General features: G+C 38.8%; 3 protein-coding genes across 10 annotated transcripts; all 3 read left to right on the top strand.

Moving 5' to 3' along the window:
- The first annotated feature begins 516 nt into the window (after positions 1-516).
- Positions 517-12,832, top strand: LOC126910746 (tRNA 2'-phosphotransferase 1). 2 transcript variants are annotated; one of them, XM_050694171.1, is made up of 6 exons: positions 517-743; positions 10,255-10,335; positions 10,731-10,944; positions 11,298-11,598; positions 12,331-12,501; positions 12,577-12,832. In XM_050694171.1, coding segments are annotated over exons 1-5 (618 nt in total). In that variant the 5' UTR covers positions 517-741; the 3' UTR covers positions 12,351-12,501; positions 12,577-12,832. The 2 variants fall into 2 exon arrangements, with proteins under 2 accessions (XP_050550128.1, XP_050550129.1); XM_050694172.1 differs by lacking the exon at positions 517-743 and adding an exon at positions 9,963-10,182.
- LOC118267519 (speckle targeted PIP5K1A-regulated poly(A) polymerase) lies at positions 975-15,401 on the top strand. Of its 4 annotated transcripts, none has more exons than XM_035581564.2 (7): positions 975-1,138; positions 1,292-1,505; positions 1,859-2,159; positions 2,892-3,062; positions 3,138-3,404; positions 3,550-3,705; positions 3,820-5,961. In XM_035581564.2, exons 4-7 carry the CDS (start codon positions 2,915-2,917, stop codon positions 5,442-5,444), a joined length of 2,196 nt encoding a protein of 731 aa, XP_035437457.2. In that variant the 5' UTR covers positions 975-1,138; positions 1,292-1,505; positions 1,859-2,159; positions 2,892-2,914; the 3' UTR covers positions 5,445-5,961. The 4 variants fall into 4 exon arrangements, with proteins under 4 accessions (XP_035437457.2, XP_050550123.1, XP_050550122.1 ...); XM_050694166.1 differs by lacking the exons at positions 3,550-3,705; positions 3,820-5,961 and adding exons at positions 12,988-13,143; positions 13,258-15,401 and having other exon boundaries at positions 976-1,138; XM_050694165.1 differs by lacking the exon at positions 3,820-5,961 and adding an exon at positions 13,258-15,401 and having other exon boundaries at positions 976-1,138.
- LOC118267503 (uncharacterized) lies at positions 6,093-19,846 on the top strand. Of its 4 annotated transcripts, XR_007705352.1 has the most exons (4): positions 6,093-6,855; positions 7,300-7,455; positions 7,642-9,227; positions 18,663-19,846. XR_007705352.1 is itself a non-coding variant. In XM_050694169.1 (3 exons), exons 1-3 carry the CDS (start codon positions 6,843-6,845, stop codon positions 8,697-8,699), a joined length of 1,227 nt encoding a protein of 408 aa, XP_050550126.1. In that variant the 5' UTR covers positions 6,093-6,842; the 3' UTR covers positions 8,700-9,359. The 4 variants fall into 4 exon arrangements, 3 of the variants coding, with proteins under 3 accessions (XP_050550126.1, XP_050550127.1, XP_035437433.2); XM_050694169.1 differs by lacking the exon at positions 18,663-19,846 and having other exon boundaries at positions 7,642-9,359; XM_050694170.1 differs by lacking the exons at positions 7,300-7,455; positions 7,642-9,227 and adding an exon at positions 16,740-16,895 and having other exon boundaries at positions 6,611-6,855; positions 17,082-19,846.
- Positions 19,847-19,926: the final 80 nt, after the last annotated feature.

Below are 19,926 nucleotides of genomic sequence, written 5' to 3'. Positions count from 1 at the left end.
TTGTAATAGTGGTCATACTTGTATAAAAAAATAGCGACCTTTCTGTGTTACCATATATACTTTCTTTATTTATGGTTTATTGAAAAAATAAATGATGCGCCTCGGTTTGTGTAGTTCAACTAAAGGAAAGTGGATATTACATTTAATATATGCACTACTTTGCCTCTTTCGAGACTTAAAAAGTGTCGTATTATCATGAACTCAAAAATTTAGCCACATATAAAAGAACCTCAATGTATAGATGAGTCAACTCCTTTTACATTACACGGTATAGAACATTAAATGAATATGGAATGAAAGGCTGGCTTAATATTTTTTTTTAATTTTAAGGGCTTTCTTTTACTTATCTCCTCAAACAATAAAGTCTAAGGCATAGCTTAATCCAAGGCGTCAGTCGCGTAGGTCGCTAAAGCTTATTCGCGTTGCATCGTCGTCGTTATTGTTGTTTTTATTATTATTTACGCCTGGCAATACTAATCACCTTGTTTTCTAAACTCGTTTTATAAAATAAACACATTGACTGACGTCTTGTCAAATCGACGGGAAAATAACGCATGCGTTTTTTGCGAAGACAACCGCATCCTTTGTTTTCTAGTTTTCTGTTTTAAAACATATTTCGCAAATTTTCAAGTCGTGAAGGACTTGATTGACAAAATAGTACATACTTTATAATTAGTGTGAAACACAAGCATATTCCAGTATTATCGTAGGCATTACAAACTTATTTCGTTGACAAATTAGATGTACGTTGACTTATGGACGCGCAATATTGGGGCGACTATTGTGATTATACTTACGAAGTATCTTTTTTGCAGGAATAATAAAGATATTCAACTGAGTAAATCATTATCGTGGCTGCTACGGCACGGAGCAGTCAAAGAAGGTTTTAAATTAAGGTGTGTATCGTGGTATGCTATAGATCTCGAAGTGTGCATACAGTTGTGTCTACCTACAACTGCATAAATACAAACATTGAATGTCAATGTAGCAGTTGATACGCGACACAGCGAACGCATCTCAAATTGGTTACGTCAATTAAGCTGTGTTTGCATTATATTTGCTCCACATTGAACATCTATTGTTAACACGTTCAACTTTAACTACTCGCGCTGCAGTTCGAGCAAGTGTTAACAATCGGGTAGGCCATGGTGGCGGTGTGGCATTTTGGGGTGTTTTAACATAAGTTTTTGTCTTTGTTGTGGTCAGACAGCTGTTCTAAGTTAGTGCTATTATGTATTTTATGTAGCTATGTGGTGCCTGTTCTAAAGTTTTATTTTATCAATTGTTTCAGCCCTGAAGGATATTTAGAAGTAAACAAAATATTACTACATAAAATATTCAGAGGCAAATATAACACATCAGACATTGAAAGAGTTGTTAATAATAATGACAAGAAGAGGTTTAAACTGCGAAGGAACCTGTCTACCAATTGTCTAGAGATCAAAGCAAACCAAGGACACACTATTAGTGAAGTTACTGACGCTGACCTTACACCCATCACTCAGGTATTTATTTATATTTTACTAGTTGACTTCCTGTGGGTTCACTGCATGGAATTTGGAAAATTAGTAACATCTGATCTTTAGATAAATCATTTAACAAATGGGTATAAATATTTTAAACAAATACCCACTTCGTTTAACTAAATGAAGTAAATAATTACAGTTTACTCAATACATTAATGGAGCAAAGCTCTCCTAGTTTCGAGTCACAGAGGTACTCTTCATTATGAGCTTGCGTGGACGCGGCGACATCGCGCAGCCTACTCCGTGATTATTTAGTTAATTTAGTATGTCTCACAATAGTTGTTATAAAAATACCCACTTATAAATATTTTAACAAATGTTTTGTTTTTCAGCCCAAATACGGCACTGTGATTCATGGCACATATTTAAAATGCTGGCCTGCAATAAAAAATGAAGGCTTGAGTCGTATGAAACGGAAGCACATACATTTAGCAAAAGGTACATTAGATGATGCTTCCGTGATAAGTGGCCTGCGGCGGGACACTGAAGTCCACATATACATAAATCTCTCCCGGGCACTCGCAGATGGTATTTCATTCTTTGAGTCAGAAAATGGTGTCATCCTAACCAGTGGTAATAAGCAAGGATATTTAGAACCTAAATACTTTGAGAAAGCCATAAATATTAGAACTGGTAAGTTATAATTATTTTGTTTTTCTTATTAATTACATACAAAATGAAATACTCATTATTTATTTGTTAAAACATAGTATAAGACATAAATTCCCTTCTACCAATTCATGATAGTATAGTTCTGTAGTAGTAATTCTTGAGACTAAAAAAGACGCCAAAACTACTTTTAAATACTGTATTAAAAAGTTACTGCATTACAATACACTAACCAATTGTATTGTTGTAATATGTAATTCATTATAATCTAGGCATTGTACTGGCACTACATCATTTCTGTATTTCTCATTATTATGTTAACACACTTATTGATCTTCTAATAGTTTTGTTAACATGTTCTGACTAAACTAATATTGATAACTAAATACATTTACACACTTTAGATAATATTATTAACAAGAGGTTTCTTAGGGTTTTATCAATTTTAAGTCGTCATATATTATGTGTGACTCTCGCCTCTTAACACTTGGTTTTGTAATTGCTGTTCCTTTATTTGTAAAACAATAATTCGCAGTTCTACGTTAGTAAAAAAAACACTACCTGAACCTTGCCTGCCCATGCTTTGTTTAGTTTTGGACTCTTAATATTTAAACAAATATTTAGACTTTTTTTGTTGTCAATACTTTATTTCTTGTTTATTTTGTGCCCTTTTTTCTAATGTATTCGTTGTTATTACTTTTCTTTGTAAATTATAGTATTTATAGCTACAACTAAGTGAGCAATGCATATTTCCAGGTGAGTCCCTGTACCCATGAGCCATGGACAGAGCCGGGCAGGTGTCCACCTCGACCGCGTCGTCGTCGACGGGCGCGGGCGCGCGGAACACGGCGCGGCGCCGCCCGCCGGTGTCTGACATGCCCGACGCCCACCCTCACACACCCTCCTCACGCAGGATTCTCGTCTCTGGTAAGCAACTAAACTAAACTTACACCATCGTTTCTTTTATTCCTCTGTATCTAATGTAAAATATGGCTATTACAGGTTACCCGAACTACACACAGCCGCAAGATATACTTGACGTTTTTGCAAAATTTGGCAATGTGAGGATAGATAAATACAACAGTTGGTCTGCCACTCTCACATACTCCAATGAAGACGAAGTGAGAACAGCTTTGAGTGCGAACAAGCGACTGCATGTGTACGGCCACTTCCTGGCAGTGAAGCCGTACGCTACAAAGTCTGATGACAGCCGACCGCTACATCAACCACCCACGCCGAAGCGCGAGTTTCCGCTTAGCAAAAAGAAAGGTATAGCTATACAAATCTCACAGATGTATGATATGACAATTACATACTTTTAAGGTACTCCTACCTTTATTTAGGCGATGTTGGATAGCATAATTTTTAGGTATGTTAGCAAAATGCAACACTCAATTTTTATTGTATTCCATAGGAGTCATATTGGAGCCCAAAAAGATCGACCTGACGGGTGACTTCCACACACAGCTGGACAACATCCTATTTGCTGTGAGGCTCAAGATGGAAGAAGTACAATCTCTCAGCTTATTGTATTCCGACCTCGAGTTAGCTTTGCAAGCACACTGGCCAGGTTATTGCGTTATATTTTTTCTCCTGCATGTTTTAATGAAAGAGAAAATACTTGTTGTTATATTAATGTTATATCTAACTTGTTTTTACTTATTATAAATATGTTTTCGATCAGGTTGCAAAGCAATACCATTCGGCTCGATAACGACTGGACTGGGAATAAGAACGAGCGACGCGGACTGCTTCATTAACATCCCGGGCCAGTTCCGCATGCCCACCGGCAACTACGTGAACAAAGCCAAGCGCGTGCTGCAGCAGTACCCCGGCACCTTCGCAGAGATCCTCGCCATCCCGCGCGCCAACACGCCCATCGTGAAGCTGTACCACATCCCCACGCAGACCAACTGCGACGTGACGTTCAAGTCCCCGCTGGGCGCGCAGAACAGTCGGCTCCTGGCGCTGCTGCTGCACGCCGACGCGCGCCTGCTGCCGCTGGCCGTGCTGCTGAAGTACTGGGCCAAGGCCCACGAGCTCACCGGCACCGGCAAGCTCACCAACTACGCGCTCATACTGCTGCTGGTCTTCTACCTGCAGCAGGCGCCGGCCGTGCTGCCCGCCGTGGCCTGGCTGCAGCGCGACCCGCAGCACGCCTACATGGTGGACCACTGGAACACCGGCTTCAACGCCGACCCCGCGCAGTTTCCCCCCACCGTCAACACTTCTTCCATCTCCGAGCTGCTGGGTGGGTTCTTCGAGTATTACTCCATTTTCAATTTCGACGAGATGATCGTTTGCCCGTACCTCGGCGTTCCCATCAAAAGAGAGATATTCAAAGACACGGCCAATATGCCGAAGGAATTCGACCTGTACAAGAACAATGTGTTAAACAACTACGTCATGCCGATGAGGTATCAGACTGCGATGGTCGTGCAGGACCCTTTCGAACAATGCCATAATGTGGCTTCCACGATCACCAGCAAATTAGCTCTGGATATCAAAACTTACTTCAAATTTTGTGCTAACGCGTATGAGAAGGAAAAAACAAATGGATGTCAAGAATTTCTTAAAATTATCCTATTGCAGAAACCTAAACTGATACGTGGAAAAACGCACCCCGAATACAGAGTTAATTTGTTCCCTAGGATCGTAAATACCATAATTAGCTTTGACTGGAAGTCTGTAGTGAGAGACATGGTGATGGAGATATTTGAGAACATGTTAAAGATCAAGCTCGGCAAGGTCGAGGAGAAAGTGAACCCCGATACTAAGAAGGAAAAAGAGAAATACAGCGGCGCTTTGACTAAACCCATATGGAAGAGGAAATCTTTCTCCAGGCTCTACAACCAAATGGATTTGACATTAGAGGAGAGACAAGGAAGGATCACACAAGAAGTGATTAATGTAGAAAAACAGGACATTAATGTTCAGTTCCAGTTGACCATGACTTACTGTCATGAGCCCAAAAGCGCCGTCATCTCTATAAGACTCGGATCTGGGGATCTCGACGCATTCAGAGAATTTGGCAAGTTCTTTATATCAGTGACGCAGAATTGGGTAACCGAGTTACTGAAACCTTTCTCGATGCCCAATTGCAAGGACACTGCTACCAAAATAGCTGAAACTTTAGAAGCCAACAACCATACTAGTGAAATTGATTCCGACGACGATGAGGAGGAAATCTTAATCCTGCCGAAGTCACATCGAATTGCTCAACCTATTGAGCCAAACGCTGCAAAACAACAACTAGCAGTACAGCTGTATCGTCGAGCCCAACGGCGCAAAGTGTCATGGATATATTAACAGATAGAACCCAAAACACTCTGACAATTAACACCGGATCTTACCCTCAAAGTAACGAAACCTTAAAAAATAATTGTAATGAAACAACAGCAAGGAACACAACTGACATGGTCATCAACAATACAGACGATACCTCTATTAAAGGGGTAGATATTTTGAAGAATAACACAGAAGAAAATTCGACTAGAAATACAGGAAATTGTGATAAAAAAACGTAACGTTGACAAAAAATGTAGAAAATTTCTTTAAAAATGCTGAAAGTTTAGTAACTAGCGAGGCGGGCGCCAGCAACAAGGCCGCGGCCGCGCCGGTAGCCGCCGGCAGCGACGTGAGCGTCGCCTGCGCGCTAAAGTGACACAGAGACTATGTTCTGTTTTGAGACATTAAGCTTTTATTTACTTAGTGTAAAAATCGTTCTATCAATAGACATAGTGAATACAAATTTATTTTAATATTAAGCTAAGTCACTTACGATTTATTTTTATGCGGTTTGTAGAAATTTTAATTTCAACTAAAATTGTTGTTTAATTTTTCCCTCGTTTTGACAATATGCCACCACAGATGGGACCCAGTAGGGCTGATGCCTGATCCGGGGCTGCGAACTATCTAGCGGGTTTACCGGGGCTCTGGCTCGAAAAGCAGGAGTAGGAACAGGGTGGTTTTTAATCAGTAAAAGTCTGACACTCCCTCTCAAGTAATTGGATGATTTTCCCCCCTTAAAAATGGTTAGGCAACTGGCTGCTGCACAACATGTCGTAGGTTTGATTCTCGCACGGAACGGCTTACCTAGCTGTTCGGGCATCTGAGCGTAGTAATATAATTATATTATTCTTATAATTTATATATTATTTGAAATCCTTGACAAAATATAATAAAGTTTAATTATATTTGGCATGCTTTAGAACAGGGATTTGGCATTCTCTACTATATAATTTACACACATACACTCGAAGGGCTGGGTACCTGCACCACTACCTTTATATCTGCACACATACCCATATGACAAATAGGTGTTATACATGTTCCATTACTACCCCGTATATAAGATTATGTAGGCATCAGGTACACAGGGCCGTCTAGAATCGGTAAAGAGTTAAAATTCTAATTCAAATTCTAAAATCAAATTTTTCCTGAGACTCGTCGGATTTCAAATCTATAGATGACGTGAAATAAAAGCCCGCAGCCCGACCGGCCACCAGCGGCAATTTAACACAGCATAGACAATTTTGACAGTACTGCGCTGCTGACAAGTGACAGCAGCAGTCAAAACAGCTAAGTAAATGACAGACAATAAAAATAAAATAAACACGTTGAAATCTTGAAAATTCATAATAAAGGGATAATTCGGGTCGTTTGTAATACTATTTAGTGAAAAGTGCTGCTCTTAAAGAAAACAACATGAACTGGGAAGGTAATTATAACCATGACACCTTATACCTATTACGCTGACTATTTTTAATTTGATTTGAAAATAGTCCTATTACAATCAAACTAAATTATATTTTTTTCTTGAATCTTACTTTACTTTATAGTAAATATAAATAGTAGTATATAGATGGATAGTTTTGGTAAAATGTGCTTGTCATAAGTAAATAAATGTTTTAGAATTCTAGACCCCTAACACAGCCCACTGACCTTACCTGCGAACACATTCAAATAATAACCACAGATTTTATTTCCCTTATTCTTAAAACAACTGCCCAGTTTTTACTCCTTTGTTATTAAATATCAACAGTTACTTTAAGATGTAACTACTCATATTAAGTGGTTGGTCAAGATATAAAGAGTTGCAGTAAACAGATTCTATTGTATTTGTTTTATGACTTATGAATTCCTCTGTTGCTTTATTTCATAGATGACATACTGGACACATCAAATATACAATTTATTGGTGATTTTGATGTCCAAGTGCAAGAAATTTTGTCATATGTGAGACTGACTGCGGAAAGAGTACATGGTCTGAAGCTCTTGTTTGATGACTTAGAATTTGCACTGCAGCAATTGTCACCTGGTAAAGTATCCATTTATATTATATCTAGTCTAATAATTTTAAAAAATCTATGATATTACACCACTTACTCTTTGACGAGTTTGCTTAATGTAAAATATTAATACTTTGTCTGACCTGTAATTCCAAACTGTGACAAAATTAACCACATTGCAGCCTAAATCTGAAAGTTATTTGAATTGGTTTCAGGTTGTCAGATTGAACCGTTTGGCTCGGTGGTGACTGGGCTCGGGATAAAGTCAAGTGATGTGGACTGCTACGTGTCGCTGCCTCCCGGCGAGCTGCCCACTCCCCAACATGTCGTCCGCGCCAGGCGGATACTAGGCCGATACAACACTAAGTTCACTAAGCTACTAGCCATCACAAATGCTAAAGTTCCCATAGTCAAGTTCTTCCATATCCCTACTCAGTGTCATTGTGACGTCAATTTCAAAAGCCCTGCCGGAGTGCGCAATAGCAAACTACTCGCTTTCCTACTGCACTGGGACAGACGAGCCCTTCCCTTAGCCATTCTGATCAAATACTGGGCTAGGCTAAACAATTTTATAGGCACCAATCGGATGGGCAATTATGCATTAATGATGATGGTGGTATTTTATTTGCAACTGAAGAACATTCTGCCCGCGGTGTATCGGCTGCAAGCGAACGTGCCGCCCTACATGGTGGACGGCTGGAACACCGCGTTCGATGACAGTATGCGTGGCGAGGGCACCAACACCGACTCGCTGTACGAGCTGATGGGCGACTTCTTCAAGTGTTTCAGTACATTCAACTTTGCTGACTTTGTCATCTCACCATATTTAGGACGCGCGATCCCTAAAAAATGTTTTGAAAATTTTGATCTTCCAGATGAGTTTCATTTATACAAGCAACATGTTACTTTAGATGTCCGTAAAAAGATAAATACAAAAGTCAAACTATGCGTCCAAGACCCCTTCGACCACGCCAGGAACTGTACTGTTGGTGTCTACGAGAGGTTGGTCGACAAAATAATGCTTCACTTACAATTTGCGGCGCAGAAATTTAGTGAACAGCCAAGTCACAATTTTCTAAAAGTTATATTGACGCAAGATCCAAACAGCCGGCCAATTAGCAAGGCGCTACCACCGCATCTACACAAAAATAATAGAATACAAAAAGCCAACCGGAAACAGAAGCAGAAAGGGCTGCGCACTGGCTTGTCGATGCTCGCGAACAATCGCTCGGCTATCACTGTGCTGACGAAAGGAGACACATCAGTAAAGTAAGTCGATCAACGCGACTCGGTGTAACATTGTCGATACAACAGTACCTGCGCTACCGGCGTAGCCAAGTGAGAGAGACTGGACAGACTGTGCGCTACTTAATGTAATGTGTAACATATTTGTGCCTATTCAGGCGTAAACACTATCCAGCATACTACTGTTTTAAGTACAATATTTTTATTAGAAGATATATATTATGTACTTAAATATTGAAAAAAGTAACTTGAAAAGAAAAGACTTCTAAGATTGTTTAAATAGGTACTTAAATATTTTACCTAATTGTGCTATTTGTAGGTAGGTAGGTAGATGTAATATAATATGTAGTATTTTTCCGAACCTGGATGTAACATTATAATGTAAATGGAAGTACTCTGTGCTAATGTTTATTATAAACAATTAAACATGAAAAATAAGCTAAAACATCTTATCGCGAATATACAATATTACTGTTAGAGTATCTGCTACGCAATGTGTATTTTATTAAATATTATTATGACACACGACAGAGGCAGCATAAATCTACAAGTATATGTTGTAACTGTTTCTCTCGTAGAGGCCTACTAAAGTTGATTTTTAAAATGTGATTTAGTTAGGTATGTTTTATAAGTATGTACTTATTTTATTGAAAAGTCCACATAATTACCAACTTCCATGTACATAGTATTATTATTTTCAGTCGCCCCTCAAATTAATTGTCTATGGTTTCATAAAAACAAACCACGCCATTTTCACCACTATCTGACTTGTAATAGTGGTCATACTTGTATAAAAAAATAGCGACCTTTCTGTGTTACCATATATACTTTCTTTATTTATGGTTTATTGAAAAAATAAATGATGCGCCTCGGTTTGTGTAGTTCAACTAAAGGAAAGTGGATATTACATTTAATATATGCACTACTTTGCCTCTTTCGAGACTTAAAAAGTGTCGTATTATCATGAACTCAAAAATTTAGCCACATATAAAAGAACCTCAATGTATAGATGAGTCAACTCCTTTTACATTACACGGTATAGAACATTAAATGAATATGGAATGAAAGGCTGGCTTAATATTTTTTTTTAATTTTAAGGGCTTTCTTTTACTTATCTCCTCAAACAATAAAGTCTAAGGCATAGCTTAATCCAAGGCGTCAGTCGCGTAGGTCGCTAAAGCTTATTCGCGTTGCATCGTCGTCGTTATTGTTGTTTTTATTATTATTTACGCCTGGCAATACTAATCACCTTGTTTTCTAAACTCGTTTTATAAAATAAACACATTGACTGACGTCTTGTCAAATCGACGGGAAAATAACGCATGCGTTTTTTGCGAAGACAACCGCATCCTTTGTTTTCTAGTTTTCTGTTTTAAAACATATTTCGCAAATTTTCAAGTCGTGAAGGACTTGATTGACAAAATAGTACATACTTTATAATTAGTGTGAAACACAAGCATATTCCAGTATTATCGTAGGCATTACAAACTTATTTCGTTGACAAATTAGATGTACGTTGACTTATGGACGCGCAATATTGGGGCGACTATTGTGATTATACTTACGAAGTATCTTTTTTGCAGGAATAATAAAGATATTCAACTGAGTAAATCATTATCGTGGCTGCTACGGCACGGAGCAGTCAAAGAAGGTTTTAAATTAAGGTGTGTATCGTGGTATGCTATAGATCTCGAAGTGTGCATACAGTTGTGTCTACCTACAACTGCATAAATACAAACATTGAATGTCAATGTAGCAGTTGATACGCGACACAGCGAACGCATCTCAAATTGGTTACGTCAATTAAGCTGTGTTTGCATTATATTTGCTCCACATTGAACATCTATTGTTAACACGTTCAACTTTAACTACTCGCGCTGCAGTTCGAGCAAGTGTTAACAATCGGGTAGGCCATGGTGGCGGTGTGGCATTTTGGGGTGTTTTAACATAAGTTTTTGTCTTTGTTGTGGTCAGACAGCTGTTCTAAGTTAGTGCTATTATGTATTTTATGTAGCTATGTGGTGCCTGTTCTAAAGTTTTATTTTATCAATTGTTTCAGCCCTGAAGGATATTTAGAAGTAAACAAAATATTACTACATAAAATATTCAGAGGCAAATATAACACATCAGACATTGAAAGAGTTGTTAATAATAATGACAAGAAGAGGTTTAAACTGCGAAGGAACCTGTCTACCAATTGTCTAGAGATCAAAGCAAACCAAGGACACACTATTAGTGAAGTTACTGACGCTGACCTTACACCCATCACTCAGGTATTTATTTATATTTTACTAGTTGACTTCCTGTGGGTTCACTGCATGGAATTTGGAAAATTAGTAACATCTGATCTTTAGATAAATCATTTAACAAATGGGTATAAATATTTTAAACAAATACCCACTTCGTTTAACTAAATGAAGTAAATAATTACAGTTTACTCAATACATTAATGGAGCAAAGCTCTCCTAGTTTCGAGTCACAGAGGGACTCTTCATTATGAGCTTGCGTGGACGCGGCGACATCGCGCAGCCTACTCCGTGATTATTTAGTTAATTTAGTATGTCTCACAATAGTTGTTATAAAAATACCCACTTATAAATATTTTAACAAATGTTTTGTTTTTCAGCCCAAATACGGCACTGTGATTCATGGCACATATTTAAAATGCTGGCCTGCAATAAAAAATGAAGGCTTGAGTCGTATGAAACGGAAGCACATACATTTAGCAAAAGGTACATTAGATGATGCTTCCGTGATAAGTGGCCTGCGGCGGGACACTGAAGTCCACATATACATAAATCTCTCCCGGGCACTCGCAGATGGTATTTCATTCTTTGAGTCAGAAAATGGTGTCATCCTAACCAGTGGTAATAAGCAAGGATATTTAGAACCTAAATACTTTGAGAAAGCCATAAATATTAGAACTGGTAAGTTATAATTATTTTGTTTTTCTTATTAATTACATACAAAATGAAATACTCATTATTTATTTGTTAAAACATAGTATAAGACATAAATTCCCTTCTACCAATTCATGATAGTATAGTTCTGTAGTAGTAATTCTTGAGACTAAAAAAGACGCCAAAACTACTTTTAAATACTGTATTAAAAAGTTACTGCATTACAATACACTAACCAATTGTATTGTTGTAATATGTAATTCATTATAATCTAGGTATTGTACTGGCACTACATCATTTCTGTATTTCTCATTATTATGTTAACACACTTATTGATCTTCTAATAGTTTTGTTAACATGTTCTGACTAAACTAATATTGATAACTAAATACATTTACACACTTTAGATAATATTATTAACAAGAGGTTTCTTAGGGTTTTATCAATTTTAAGTCGTCATATATTATGTGTGACTCTCGCCTCTTAACACTTGGTTTTGTAATTGCTGTTCCTTTATTTGTAAAACAATAATTCGCAGTTCTACGTTAGTAAAAAAAACACTACCTGAACCTTGCCTGCCCATGCTTTGTTTAGTTTTGGACTCTTAATATTTAAACAAATATTTAGACTTTTTTTGTTGTCAATACTTTATTTCTTGTTTATTTTGTGCCCTTTTTTCTAATGTATTCGTTGTTATTACTTTTCTTTGTAAATTATAGTATTTATAGCTACAACTAAGTGAGCAATGCATATTTCCAGGTGAGTCCCTGTACCCATGAGCCATGGACAGAGCCGGGCAGGTGTCCACCTCGACCGCGTCGTCGTCGACGGGCGCGGGCGCGCGGAACACGGCGCGGCGCCGCCCGCCGGTGTCTGACATGCCCGACGCCCACCCTCACACACCCTCCTCACGCAGGATTCTCGTCTCTGGTAAGCAACTAAACTAAACTTACACCATCGTTTCTTTTATTCCTCTGTATCTAATGTAAAATATGGCTATTACAGGTTACCCGAACTACACACAGCCGCAAGATATACTTGACGTTTTTGCAAAATTTGGCAATGTGAGGATAGATAAATACAACAGTTGGTCTGCCACTCTCACATACTCCAATGAAGACGAAGTGAGAACAGCTTTGAGTGCGAACAAGCGACTGCATGTGTACGGCCACTTCCTGGCAGTGAAGCCGTACGCTACAAAGTCTGATGACAGCCGACCGCTACATCAACCACCCACGCCGAAGCGCGAGTTTCCGCTTAGCAAAAGAAAGGTATAGCTATACAAATCTCACAGATGTATGATATGACAATTACATACTTTTAAGGTACTCCTACCTTTATTTAGGCGATGTTGGATAGCATAATTTTTAGGTATGTTAGCAAAATGCAACACTCAATTTTTATTGTATTCCATAGGAGTCATATTGGAGCCCAAAAAGATCGACCTGACGGGTGACTTCCACACACAGCTGGACAACATCCTATTTGCTGTGAGGCTCAAGATGGAAGAAGTACAATCTCTCAGCTTATTGTATTCCGACCTCGAGTTAGCTTTGCAAGCACACTGGCCAGGTTATTGCGTTATATTTTTTCTCCTGCATGTTTTAATGAAAGAGAAAATACTTGTTGTTATATTAATGTTATATCTAACTTGTTTTTACTTATTATAAATATGTTTTCGATCAGGTTGCAAAGCAATACCATTCGGCTCGATAACGACTGGACTGGGAATAAGAACGAGCGACGCGGACTGCTTCATTAACATCCCGGGCCAGTTCCGCATGCCCACCGGCAACTACGTGAACAAAGCCAAGCGCGTGCTGCAGCAGTACCCCGGCACCTTCGCAGAGATCCTCGCCATCCCGCGCGCCAACACGCCCATCGTGAAGCTGTACCACATCCCCACGCAGACCAACTGCGACGTGACGTTCAAGTCCCCGCTGGGCGCGCAGAACAGTCGGCTCCTGGCGCTGCTGCTGCACGCCGACGCGCGCCTGCTGCCGCTGGCCGTGCTGCTGAAGTACTGGGCCAAGGCCCACGAGCTCACCGGCACCGGCAAGCTCACCAACTACGCGCTCATACTGCTGCTGGTCTTCTACCTGCAGCAGGCGCCGGCCGTGCTGCCCGCCGTGGCCTGGCTGCAGCGCGACCCGCAGCACGCCTACATGGTGGACCACTGGAACACCGGCTTCAACGCCGACCCCGCGCAGTTTCCCCCCACCGTCAACACTTCTTCCATCTCCGAGCTGCTGGGTGGGTTCTTCGAGTATTACTCCATTTTCAATTTCGACGAGATGATCGTTTGCCCGTACCTCGGCGTTCCCATCAAAAGAGAGATATTCAAAGACACGGCCAATATGCCGAAGGAATTCGACCTGTACAAGAACAATGTGTTAAACAACTACGTCATGCCGATGAGGTATCAGACTGCGATGGTCGTGCAGGACCCTTTCGAACAATGCCATAATGTGGCTTCCACGATCACCAGCAAATTAGCTCTGGATATCAAAACTTACTTCAAATTTTGTGCTAACGCGTATGAGAAGGAAAAAACAAATGGATGTCAAGAATTTCTTAAAATTATCCTATTGCAGAAACCTAAACTGATACGTGGAAAAACGCACCCCGAATACAGAGTTAATTTGTTCCCTAGGATCGTAAATACCATAATTAGCTTTGACTGGAAGTCTGTAGTGAGAGACATGGTGATGGAGATATTTGAGAACATGTTAAAGATCAAGCTCGGCAAGGTCGAGGAGAAAGTGAACCCCGATACTAAGAAGGAAAAAGAGAAATACAGCGGCGCTTTGACTAAACCCATATGGAAGAGGAAATCTTTCTCCAGGCTCTACAACCAAATGGATTTGACATTAGAGGAGAGACAAGGAAGGATCACACAAGAAGTGATTAATGTAGAAAAACAGGACATTAATGTTCAGTTCCAGTTGACCATGACTTACTGTCATGAGCCCAAAAGCGCCGTCATCTCTATAAGACTCGGATCTGGGGATCTCGACGCATTCAGAGAATTTGGCAAGTTCTTTATATCAGTGACGCAGAATTGGGTAACCGAGTTACTGAAACCTTTCTCGATGCCCAATTGCAAGGACACTGCTACCAAAATAGCTGAAACTTTAGAAGCCAACAACCATACTAGTGAAATTGATTCCGACGACGATGAGGAGGAAATCTTAATCCTGCCGAAGTCACATCGAATTGCTCAACCTATTGAGCCAAACGCTGCAGAAACAACAACTAGCAGTACAGCTGTATCGTCGAGCCCAACGGCGCAAAGTGTCATGGATATATTAACAGATAGAACCCAAAACACTCTGACAATTAACACCGGATCTTACCCTCAAAGTAACGAAACCTTAAAAAATAATTGTAATGAAACAACAGCAAGGAACACAACTGACATGGTCATCAACAATACAGACGATACCTCTATTAAAGGGGTAGATATTTTGAAGAATAACACAGAAGAAAATTCGACTAGAAATACAGGAAATTGTGATAAAAAAAACGTAACGTTGACAAAAAATGTAGAAAATTTCTTTAAAAATGCTGAAAGTTTAGTAACTAGCGAGGCGGGCGCCAGCAACAAGGCCGCGGCCGCGCCGGTAGCCGCCGGCAGCGACGTGAGCGTCGCCTGCGCGCTAAAGTGACACAGAGACTATGTTCTGTTTTGAGACATTAAGCTTTTATTTACTTAGTGTAAAAATCGTTCTATCAATAGACATAGTGAATACAAATTTATTTTAATATTAAGCTAAGTCACTTACGATTTATTTTTATGCGGTTTGTAGAAATTTTAATTTCAACTAAAATTGTTGTTTAATTTTTCCCTCGTTTTGACAATATGCCACCACAGATGGGACCCAGTAGGGCTGATGCCTGATCCGGGGCTGCGAACTATCTAGCGGGTTTACCGGGGCTCTGGCTCGAAAAGCAGGAGTAGGAACAGGGTGGTTTTTAATCAGTAAAAGTCTGACACTCCCTCTCAAGTAATTGGATGATTTTCCCCCCTTAAAAATGGTTAGGCAACTGGCTGCTGCACAACATGTCGTAGGTTTGATTCTCGCACGGAACGGCTTACCTAGCTGTTCGGGCATCTGAGCGTAGTAATATAATTATATTATTCTTATAATTTATATATTATTTGAAATCCTTGACAAAATATAATAAAGTTTAATTATATTTGGCATGCTTTAGAACAGGGATTTGGCATTCTCTACTATATAATTTACACACATACACTCGAAGGGCTGGGTACCTGCACCACTACCTTTATATCTGCACACATACCCATATGACAAATAGGTGTTATACATGTTCCATTACTACCCCGTATATAAGATTATGTAGGCATCAGGTACACAGGGCCGTCTAGAATCGGTAAAGAGTTAAAATTCTAATTCAAATTCTAAAATCAAATTTTTCCTGAGACTCGTCGGATTTCAAATCTATAGATGACGTGAAATAAAAGCCCGCAGCCCGACCGGCCACCAGCGGCAATTTAACACAGCATAGACAATTTTGACAGTACTGCGCTGCTGACAAGTGACAGCAGCAGTCAAAACAGCTAAGTAAATGACAGACAATAAAAATAAAATAAACACGTTGAAATCTTGAAAATTCATAATAAAGGGATAATTCGGGTCGTTTGTAATACTATTTAGTGAAAAGTGCTGCTCTTAAAGAAAACAACATGAACTGGGAAGGTAATTATAACCATGACACCTTATACCTATTACGCTGACTATTTTTAATTTGATTTGAAAATAGTCCTATTACAATCAAACTAAATTATATTTTTTTCTTGAATCTTACTTTACTTTATAGTAAATATAAATAGTAGTATATAGATGGATAGTTTTGGTAAAATGTGCTTGTCATAAGTAAATAAATGTTTTAGAATTCTAGACCCCTAACACAGCCCACTGACCTTACCTGCGAACACATTCAAATAATAACCACAGATTTTATTTCCCTTATTCTTAAAACAACTGCCCAGTTTTTACTCCTTTGTTATTAAATATCAACAGTTACTTTAAGATGTAACTACTCATATTAAGTGGTTGGTCAAGATATAAAGAGTTGCAGTAAACAGATTCTATTGTATTTGTTTTATGACTTATGAATTCCTCTGTTGCTTTATTTCATAGATGACATACTGGACACATCAAATATACAATTTATTGGTGATTTTGATGTCCAAGTGCAAGAAATTTTGTCATATGTGAGACTGACTGCGGAAAGAGTACATGGTCTGAAGCTCTTGTTTGATGACTTAGAATTTGCACTGCAGCAATTGTCACCTGGTAAAGTATCCATTTATATTATATCTAGTCTAATAATTTTAAAAAATCTATGATATTACACCACTTACTCTTTGACGAGTTTGCTTAATGTAAAATATTAATACTTTGTCTGACCTGTAATTCCAAACTGTGACAAAATTAACCACATTGCAGCCTAAATCTGAAAGTTATTTGAATTGGTTTCAGGTTGTCAGATTGAACCGTTTGGCTCGGTGGTGACTGGGCTCGGGATAAAGTCAAGTGATGTGGACTGCTATGTGTCGCTGCCTCCCGGCGAGCTGCCCACTCCCCAACATGTCGTCCGCGCCAGGCGGATACTAGGCCGATACAACACTAAGTTCACTAAGCTACTAGCCATCACAAATGCTAAAGTTCCCATAGTCAAGTTCTTCCATATCCCTACTCAGTGTCATTGTGACGTCAATTTCAAAAGCCCTGCCGGAGTGCGCAATAGCAAACTACTCGCTTTCCTACTGCACTGGGACAGACGAGCCCTTCCCTTAGCCATTCTGATCAAATACTGGGCTAGGCTAAACAATTTTATAGGCACCAATCGGATGGGCAATTATGCATTAATGATGATGGTGGTATTTTATTTGCAACTGAAGAACATTCTGCCCGCGGTGTATCGGCTGCAAGCGAACGTGCCGGCCTACATGGTGGACGGCTGGAACACCGCGTTCGATGACAGTATGCGTGGCGAGGGCACCAACACCGACTCGCTGTACGAGCTGATGGGCGACTTCTTCAAGTGTTTCAGTACATTCAACTTTGCTGACTTTGTCATCTCACCATATTTAGGACGCGCGATCCCTAAAAAATGTTTTGAAAATTTTGATCTTCCAGATGAGTTTCATTTATACAAGCAACATGTTACTTTAGATGTCCGTAAAAAGATAAATACAAAAGTCAAACTATGCGTCCAAGACCCCTTCGACCACGCCAGGAACTGTACTGTTGGTGTCTACGAGAGGTTGGTCGACAAAATAATGCTTCACTTACAATTTGCGGCGCAGAAATTTAGTGAACAGCCAAGTCACAATTTTCTAAAAGTTATATTGACGCAAGATCCAAACAGCCGGCCAATTAGCAAGGCGCTACCACCGCATCTACACAAAAATAATAGAATACAAAAAGCCAACCGGAAACAGAAGCAGAAAGGGCTGCGCACTGGCTTGTCGATGCTCGCGAACAATCGCTCGGCTATCACTGTGCTGACGAAAGGAGACACATCAGTAAAGTAAGTCGATCAACGCGACTCGGTGTAACATTGTCGATACAACAGTACCTGCGCTACCGGCGTAGCCAAGTGAGAGAGACTGGACAGACTGTGCGCTACTTAATGTAATGTGTAACATATTTGTGCCTATTCAGGCGTAAACACTATCCAGCATACTACTGTTTTAAGTACAATATTTTTATTAGAAGATATATATTATGTACTTAAATATTGAAAAAAGTAACTTGAAAAGAAAAGACTTCTAAGATTGTTTAAATAGGTACTTAAATATTTTACCTAATTGTGCTATTTGTAGGTAGGTAGGTAGATGTAATATAATATGTAGTATTTTTCCGAACCTGGATGTAACATTATAATGTAAATGGAAGTACTCTGTGCTAATGTTTATTATAAACAATTAAACATGAAAAATAAGCTAAAACATCTTATCGCGAATATACAATATTACTGTTAGAGTATCTGCTACGCAATGTGTATTTTATTAAATATTATTATGACACACGACAGAGGCAGCATAAATCTACAAGTATATGTTGTAACTGTTTCTCTCGTAGAGGCCTACTAAAGTTGATTTTTAAAATGTGATTTAGTTAGGTATGTTTTATAAGTATGTACTTATTTTATTGAAAAGTCCACATAATTACCAACTTCCATGTACATAGTATTATTATAATTTCGTAGAATGTGTACAAATAATTTATGTAGGTAAATACTGTTTCAGATTCAAGTGTAAATAAAATCCAGGTATTTTGACATTTTTGATGTAAAAACAACATAGGCCTTCCTTCTTTTCAAGTCTGTAAAAGTAAGTTACTTTGTTTGATATAGTAATCTCTTCGTCCTTACATTTTTGTTGGTTGTATCAAATGTGAAATAATAAATATAGGTAGATTGGTACTTACATAGTATATAAGCTGTAATAATGTAAACACATTATCTTGCCGGCGCTGTTTCAAGCCAGAGACTTAATTTTCGATTTAAGGTTTAAGAAATTAAAGTAGACAAGATGATACGCGAACCATTTTTGTGTAAACTACAACATTTGCTCTTCATAAAGTATACATAATTACCACGACTTGTAGTTCAAGTCATCACCAAGCATGCATCTCCAAGGTGTTGTCTATATATCGTTATACCTTGTATTAGGTAGCCACTTTAGCCTTCCAACTTAGAATTTATTGTAACTGTAAGTAGGTGCTTAGTAATACAAATTGTCCTTATATTAAATACCTCTCGTGAGCCATTTAAATTAATTATATATTATTATATTTAACGGTTTATTTACATTGCTGGTCAACGAGGTAAGTCGACTAGTTTCAAGCCACGCTAGGGGCTCATAGTCTAAGTGAGAGTTGAAAGTTTGCCGTTGTATGTCGCGCATTGTTACACATGAATATGACTTAATATGAGCTCCTATCCTGGCTTTAAACTAGTCGAGTACCTCGTCTAACAGTTACGTGAATGAGCCGTAAAATTATTAGAAATTGTAGCAATTTCCTTACACAGGAACTTAATGTTGATCTCAGTGGTTTCAAGTCAAACAAGTTACGGTTCTTCCATGTACTTAGTAGGTACTTATAATAAGCACACAGTGTAAATATACACCGATCTGATTTTTGATGTTAATCAGCTCAAATATTACAATTATGTAAATGGAACTTACTTTGATCTAACTAATTACAAATGTGAAATATACGAAAATCATAAACGATGTAATTTGTCTAATTTATTCGTACTATGCATCTTACCAAAAGATAGGTACGCTACCTATTTGGTTAAGTTACGTTGTTG

The sequence above is a fragment of the Spodoptera frugiperda genome, chromosome 6 (genome assembly GCF_023101765.2).
Source record: "Spodoptera frugiperda isolate SF20-4 chromosome 6, AGI-APGP_CSIRO_Sfru_2.0, whole genome shotgun sequence".
Lineage (NCBI taxonomy): Eukaryota > Metazoa > Arthropoda > Insecta > Lepidoptera > Noctuidae > Spodoptera > Spodoptera frugiperda.
The sequence above is the reverse complement of the archived record's forward strand: the minus strand, read 5'-3'. Positions and strand labels throughout refer to the sequence as shown.

Excerpts from the sequence above, each read along its gene's own strand:
- LOC126910746 (XM_050694171.1), top strand. Across the intron at positions 10,945-11,297 it reads ACCTTACACCCATCACTCAG|CCCAAATACGGCACTGTGAT; the intron begins GTATTTATTTAT and ends TTTGTTTTTCAG. Across the intron at positions 11,599-12,330 it reads AGCCATAAATATTAGAACTG|GTGAGTCCCTGTACCCATGA; the intron begins GTAAGTTATAAT and ends GCATATTTCCAG.
- LOC118267519 (XM_050694166.1), top strand. The coding sequence starts at position 2,915 with ATGGACAGAGCCGGGCAGGTGTCCACCTCGACCGCGTCGTCGTCGACG. Across the intron at positions 3,063-3,137 it reads ACGCAGGATTCTCGTCTCTG|GTTACCCGAACTACACACAG; the intron begins GTAAGCAACTAA and ends TGGCTATTACAG. Across the intron at positions 3,405-12,987 it reads TCCGCTTAGCAAAAAGAAAG|GAGTCATATTGGAGCCCAAA; the intron begins GTATAGCTATAC and ends TGTATTCCATAG.
- LOC118267503 (XM_050694170.1), top strand. Across the intron at positions 16,896-17,081 it reads ACTGCAGCAATTGTCACCTG|GTTGTCAGATTGAACCGTTT; the intron begins GTAAAGTATCCA and ends AATTGGTTTCAG.